The 7,622-nt window shown below is 39.6% G+C and overlaps 1 protein-coding gene across 1 annotated transcript; it reads left to right on the forward strand.

The window, feature by feature from the left end:
• Positions 1–1,663: 1,663 nt before the first annotated feature.
• Positions 1,664–6,415, forward strand: LOC139289552 (14-3-3 protein beta/alpha-1-like). The gene is made up of 6 exons (XM_070911178.1): positions 1,664–1,751; positions 2,899–3,200; positions 3,299–3,422; positions 4,069–4,232; positions 4,421–4,516; positions 4,612–6,415. The coding sequence occupies exons 2-6, from the start codon at positions 2,907–2,909 to the stop codon at positions 4,666–4,668; spliced, it is 735 nt and encodes a 244-aa protein (XP_070767279.1). The 5' UTR covers positions 1,664–1,751; positions 2,899–2,906; the 3' UTR covers positions 4,669–6,415.
• The last annotated feature ends 1,207 nt before the right edge of the window (positions 6,416–7,622 follow it).

The raw sequence follows: 7,622 nt of genomic DNA on the forward strand, positions 1-7,622 counted from the left end.
GTAAGAAAAGGAAACAACCTTTAACTCAATGCATGCTGTGTGTGTCGCTCTCAGTGGTTGTGATGATTCTAAAGACTATAAACTGTATTTTTTTTGTACAGCAGACAGACAGGTAAAGTGTCTGTTGATGAAGTGATGATTAAAATATTGGCTGTAGGCAAATCATTAAGTAAACCGAATGGATGCTGCTTTTAAATGTTACTTTCAGTGACAAAAGAATGTTGTTACTGGAAAAACAGGCCCTGGGCTCCAGTAATTGATGGGAAAAATGGAGTGATTTATAAAACTAGAGACCATCTTACGATGGGATCACACCAGCCGCAACGCCTCTCAGCATGTTGACATTCCAACCCAACCCATACTGAGTACTCAGTAGTCATCACTACATTATTACGTGAGTACTAAGTACTCATACTGGGTTACAGTGATCCTCAACTTAAAATGAATGTGGGCCAGGGGCATAAAGTGGGGGGCCAATGTTCCCTTCCCTACTTCTTACCCCCCTACACTACATCTGATGCTCTTGCTCGGTCACACCCATCTTTGAACTCGGCCTTCATTTTGTCTCAACTACACACCTGTAAAGTTTTGTGACTGCATCTTGAATGGTTGTGATGCTATCACGTTGACTAAATCTGTCCACACACAGACATATAAACAGCCACACGCTGGCTGGTATTGAATTGCCAAAGCAAGCCCAAACTTGAAAGAGAAAACTATTTTGAATTTGTGTCCCTGTTGTTCAAACTAAACGATTCATCACAACAGATTAAACAAAAATGAAAGTGATCATTAGTTGCAGCACTATTGTCATATGCAATGCAAACATCAAACAGGGAGCCTGCCGGGAAATGTTTAAATATGTTTTACTCTACTGTTATCTTTCTATTGCTTGTGCTACAGGCATATTCATTGATCACAGATAGCAATCCTCACCTGGAGGATCAGGTTCAAGCCCCTGCATCGACAAACATCTGAACTGATGAAGTGTCCTTAAGCAAAACACTGATGCCCAGAGGCGCTACTCTGTCACTGACCTTGACCTTTGACCTTCTGTGCAGGACAGAAAGCAAAAGGAGTTTTCCTACACATATAGTGTCACAGCTACTGATGAAATGCATTCATACAATTATGACCAATATGAGTCTCTAAATTCCCTGCCCATAATTGTGTATATAGTTATGTAACGTGTTTAAATGGTGCAGAGAGTTAGATGTTGAATCAGAAATGCTAGAAGTGTATTCTGCACTACTGGTGTTCCCAGTCTTTTAAAAACGACTGGGTAATGTTAATTTTGTCTGAGAAACAAAAACAGGAAGCCACTGACGAACCCGTTGCAGTGCCAGACAAGAATCAGCAAGCTAAGTTAATATTCAATTCTTGTTTTAATTAAGTTTTAATTAAACTGTAACTAAACTGTAACCATGTCAATCCGAATAAACCGGCCTGTTGTGAACGTGGCGGTATGGTCCTTTTAAAACCCGTGAGATTATGAAAATGTGGTGTAAGCGCACATACTAAGCGTGTTTTTGAAAACACTGTATTTTAAGTTTAGCTATATTAATTATCTTACTTAGCATATGAGCAGTGGTTGCATTACGTAAGGCAGATGTGTGGTGAAAAAAGAGGAAACAGAAGTACCAGTGTAGCGGAAGTGGTACTGCCCTGAACGATACGCTGAGCGAGACGGAGGACGGAGGCTGAATCGTCCAGAGAGAGAAAAAAAAGCAGGAATAAAAGCCGCCAATATTGTAAGTGTAATAACCTCGCACTTATGAATAGCGCAATGTAGTACTAGTTTATCATTCGTCTCTCAATGTTAGAATGGCTGTTTCATCGTGTCCGGTTGAATCCTGTTGAGAAGCCATCATGCTAACGGATCTAGCTCGGTTTGTGAAAGGCTAGTCGTTTAGCTCGATGGCTAGCTGGCTAGCAGCTAATGCTAGTGTGCAGCTAATGCTAGCCAGCGAGCTAACCGACGGTCGGATTCCGTGACACTTTGTTCTGACAGGCTCGTCAGCCTGGGCGGGCCGTGGTACAGCTGTTGAAATTGAATTAAATGGGAAAGTAATACATTGCACTTAAATATTTTGTTTATTGTTGACTATAAAAATGGTAAATGTTGATTGCCAACACCCTAACCGTGTTTTTTAAACAAAAATCAGTCGTTGCTCTTGCTGGCCTAGCTAACGAACGTTACCGTTAGATAGCGGAACGGTACATTAGACGACGGTAGCTAGCTAAATGTTCGCCTTGCATTATCATGAATACGACAGATTAATTGCAGTATCGTTATCTAATCCAGTCAAGTCGCCAAAGTAAATACGAACAAAACAAATAATGAATCGGATCGGTCGCATTTAACAAGCTAACGTTAACATCAGTTAGCGAAATGTATCATCCCGCTAGCGTTGCTAGCAACATAAGGGGAGGGCATTAAAACCTGACCCGGGAATGCTTCGGCTGGTGTTGCAAGTGTCGGTTGAAACAACGTTAAACGAGCCAGTAAAAGCGTTGTGCATATTAAATTTCATATTATGGCAGTTGTTAAGACTATTGACGAAGTGGATTCAGTCTCATTCAGACGAAATTAGGTTTCGAATGGACAAGACAGAATTGGAGAACGCTATTAACCTGCTAGCCGCTAACCCTAGCTAGTGATGTGTAGGGTTGACCCACTTGCCAAGGGGCCCAGTTCACAATGCTTATCCTCACTTTCCATTGAATCCAGTGGTTTCTGTGCTTTAAAGACCAGGTCTGCCAAAGCAAAATAAAATCAGGTCAGAACACACTGATGTCTGATGAATGGACAATGTGAGGACTATTGTGAAACATTCTTCCTGTTTGTTTGATTAACTACAAATACCTACTTCTAATACTGTATTTTGTTTTTCTCAGTCTAGAAAATGGATAAGAACGACCTGGTACAGAAGGCCAAGCTTGCTGAGCAGGCTGAGCGTTATGATGACATGGCCTCAGCCATGAAGTCGGTGACGGAGCAAGGTGCTGAGCTGTCAAATGAGGAGCGCAACCTTCTCTCTGTTGCTTACAAGAATGTGGTAGGAGCACGCCGCTCATCCTGGCGTGTTATCTCCAGCATTGAGCAGAAGACTGAGGGAAATGACAAAAAACAGCAGATGGCACGTGAATACCGGGAGAAGATTGAAACTGAGCTGCAGGAAATCTGCAATGATGTGCTCGTAAGGGTTTCTAATTTCAGTTCTAATTCATACACTTGTTAAACAGTGCTTTTGTGTCATTTCGCCTGATTATCACAAAACTCAACTATTATTTTCAGGGGCTACTGGACAACTTTCTCATTACCAACGCATCTGCTGCTGAAAGCAAGGTGTTCTATCTGAAAATGAAAGGCGACTATTATAGATACCTGTCTGAGGTTGCATCTGGGGATGCTAAGAAGGGTAAGTTAGGACGTGATTTGCATTATAATTCTGTGCTGGAACATAATGTACTTAAAGCTGCATTAAAGAATATTTCTATATTAACAGTTTTGTGAAAGGCGACAAACCCACAGAGCATTATCACCCAAATCTGCAGTTCTCTCAGCTCTGTGTAGCGTTTTCAGCTAATTGTTTGTTTCTATGTCCTGAAAATGTGTGATCTTGGTTCATTCATCAACTTTGTTTGCAGCAACAGCAGCCAGCTGTTTTTTTAATCAACAAAAACATAGCAACCCCCTCTCATACAGATGGCAGGCTACCTGTCTCACACCAAACAGCAGACAAAAAATGTTGGCGAGTTAACACAGTAGAGCATTTAGCACCCAAAGAGACGGGAGTTGGTGGAAACTAAAGATCTAAAAGGAGAATGACATTTGCCAGGTGGATGTAAATATGACTCCAAATTAATGCTAGTGTTGCTTCGTGTCTGCTCACCATGTAATAGGCAAGTGTTTGCTAAAAGGTTTGTCTTTTCAATTGTAAGGGACAATACAGCATGTCAATGGTTGCTTGTTCCGCTGCCCCCAAGTGGCCAAAAAAATACTGCTTTAAAATGTATTGTAAATAACGATGGTAACTTTTTTTGTTAATCTTTTTCTGTCTAAAGATACAGTGGAGAACTCCCAGCAGGCGTACCAGCAAGCTTTTGAAATTAGCAAGGGGGAGATGCAGCCAACACACCCAATCCGGCTTGGCCTGGCCCTCAACTTCTCAGTCTTCTACTATGAAATCCTCAACAACCCGGACAAGGCCTGCAGCCTGGCTAAGACGGTATGAACTGAAGCCTAAAGGCATCATTTTGGTTTTTGGTTTTTTGGTTTTTGGTTTTAAGTGAATTTTGAGCATTTACTTTTCAGTGCTGACTAGTTCAAATAAATCTTCTCTTTGGTTAGTCACTGCCAAAAGGCTGCTGCGAGATTATTTAAGTTTAAACAACAAGTTTAATCTTTGTATTTCAGGCATTTGATGAAGCCATCGCTGAACTTGACACTTTGAACGAGGATTCTTACAAAGACAGCACCCTGATCATGCAACTACTAAGGGACAACCTGACTGTGAGTTTTAAGCCCCCATGCTGTCTTGCCTCTGATTGATCCTGATGTATTGTTATTCACAGCAAATCTTAACATTTGTCTTTCTCTGTTCCCAGCTGTGGACATCAGAAAACCAGGCAGATGAGGGAGAGGCCGGAGACGGGGAAAACTAATGGAATTGCACTGTTAATCCACCTACACTCTTATCTTAAACACAGACAGCTTATATACATCCCCCTCCACTCCATCAGCTCCTCCCACTTCTGTATGACAAGCAGCCTGAATTGCTCCTGACCAACTAGTTTACCCCTCTCAGTTCACTGTGAGGTGACAGGGTCATTTTCAGTTAGCAGATTCAGTCACTTTGTGGAAACATGTTGTATTGATTAGTGAGTCCATGTTGCTGTTGTTTTTGTCGGCTTTGTATGTCTGTATGTAGTGAGTGAGCAAGTGTGAAAGGATGTGAAAGATTGTGTGTATGGTCTGGGGGGGAGGGGGGGTGTTGTGAATTCTAATCGTCCTTCCAAATCCCTTTGTCCCAGCTAGTTTGTTGTGCATTTTTCATCCCCCCCCTTTTTTGTTACTTTCTTATTTGTGATTCCTCATGATATTTACAGGTTTTATTGTATGGTAATTAAACTGGCAGTTGATTTCCACCAAACACTGTGATGGTAGGCGTTCCATTTGCTTCACAACCCAAAACAGTTTTGTGTTTGAATTTCCAGACACACGTACAATCCTGTATTCGACTAACTGCAATTCTGCTGTGGGCTCATACAGAAAGGAGGCAGGCTGTATTGTGACACTGACATCTTGGTGTAATGCTCCTTGATCATGTTCACAAATTCACAGTTTCAAAGTTTTAAGGGACCCCTTAAATTGTCATGTTAGATTTGTTCAAACATCAGACATTCCACATTATTAGGCTTTTGGAAAGGCAGTGCTCATTTTTGTTTTTTTTGAACTAAGTATGGACTGTCATTGTAGTTTTACTCACTGTTCAGGTGCTGCTTGATCTCAGTACAATGGAAATTGTATGTGCGTAAATGTGGTTCCATGTATTTTGCAAGATTGACTATCATCTGTATGTAAAACCTAAAGTAACCTTTTATTGATGTTAATTGAAAATGTCTTACCACACTGTATCAACCCTGCTTGCAAAATATTCCTCTTTAAAGCAGTTGTTTTCTCCCCAAAAAAATCTGTGCCTGGCTTTCTCTTGCAGCCTCTATTTTCATTAAGGTGGCAGCATCTGCTTGTTGTTTTTAGAAATTTCAAAGAGAACGAGTTAAACCAGACAAACTTCAATTTCTAAATCTTGACCTCAGTTTGTACCCAGGAGCAGCTATCTGCTCTAAAGATAGCTGGTGTGAATGATCGCCTCAAAAATCAGGTCTATTTTGAAGGTGCAATTTGGAGAAGCCCAGTCCTTCACTTTGGAAAGAAGCTCAGTGTCACAATACCATGTATCACCACTACATTCCACATATTGTAGTTGAAGACACCATTCCACATTATAGCTGACAGTCTGTTTACTCTGACAATGCTCCAATGAATTGAAATAATCTTCTGTTGGAAAAAAAAAATCATGTCAGTTTATTATTATGCTTGATTAAAATGCAGTTAGTGAATGTGGAACGAAGCCTGTCTGTATATCAGGTATCTACTTGCTTTGTTTTTACTGACAAGTCTTATGGCTAAAATTTGCTTCTGTAACAGTCTATTACCCAGTGCACACACGTGGTTGTGAAAATTTAGAATAGCTCTAAAAAGCAATGATGAAATGGAGATAAACAATGGTTGGTGTAATTCTAGCTTTGTGTTTATGTATCTTAAAACCATTCTAGTTTCACTATACATGTAAGAAATAGGAAAGTGTCAAAGACCATTCAGTGAAATAAAGTTTCGTTTAAGATAACAGGCAAATTACGTCTTCATTTCTGTTCACAAGGAATCTTTTCTTAATATGGTTTAATAGTGGTAAGACATTTTAATTATTAAAGCTAGCAAAAAAGTCAGTGAGGTTTGGTGACCACCAGGGGCGAAATAAATTGGATTTTAGCCCCTGATGTGCAAGAACTAGTTTTAATTGCGGAGTGTCACGTCGGTTGATCTCTGCCCTCTCACAGCTTAATTGAGATAACGATGCGCGGACGACAGATGCAGGTGTTCCACGGTCGTAATTAAACGAAAACAACCCGCTCATGTTGCAAGTGTGAACGGCGCCCAAAAGCTGCTAAGCTGAAAAATCATACATCAGAAATCCGACGCATTGGCTATTTGAAAGCTGTAAGTAAATTTAAGCGATTTTCATGGAATTATGTAGTTGACATTTAGTCGATTCACCTGCAGCAGATATAAGCTAAGTTTGGTATGAAGTGTACAATAAAGGGTGTAACGTCAAGTTACATTTAGCTAACTTTAGCTAGCTCTCGCTTTTTGGTAACAAGTCCATTTATATTTTTCCACTTACTTTCCTGCAGCCATAGCTTTGATGTTTATTAAAGCCATGCCAACGTTAATTAGCTAGCTACGTGATAAAACTTTGGTAAATGTTAATATGTGTTGCCCTTACAACGTAGCCTTACATCTGGTTACACCTTTTCTCTCGACATAATAATTGTTGTTTTTTTTTGTTTTTTTAAATATTAAGATCCCCTTAACAACACATACACTCAGTTGCCAGTTTATTAGGTACACCTAGCTAAAGCTAATACAGTCTAATGCATCAGTCCTGCAGTAGTTAAATCTTATCTTTATGAAGGTTGTCAGGTTCAGTTTTTGTTGAAACTGGTGTCGATTCAACTTTATGGTAATTTTGGAGGATGTAGTTGGTTTATGGTGCTGTTGAAATGTATTGTGATATATATATCTATATATATAGAGAGAAGTATTTTTGTTATTTAGTCTACCATCATTGATGTAAATAGGGTGGACCTAATAAACAATTGGCAATTGAGTGTATAAATAGTTAAATCAAAGTCCACAAATTTATGTATGGTGTCTTTTACTGTCTGTATAGTGATTAAAAGAAAAAAAAAAACATAACATATGCACAGTTGTTTTTTTTTTTTTTTTTTTTAAATAAAACTTCTTCCATGGTCTTCCAATATTTGTTTTCTCCCTA

Source organism: Enoplosus armatus, chromosome 8, assembly GCF_043641665.1.
Source record: "Enoplosus armatus isolate fEnoArm2 chromosome 8, fEnoArm2.hap1, whole genome shotgun sequence".
NCBI lineage: Eukaryota > Metazoa > Chordata > Actinopteri > Centrarchiformes > Enoplosidae > Enoplosus > Enoplosus armatus.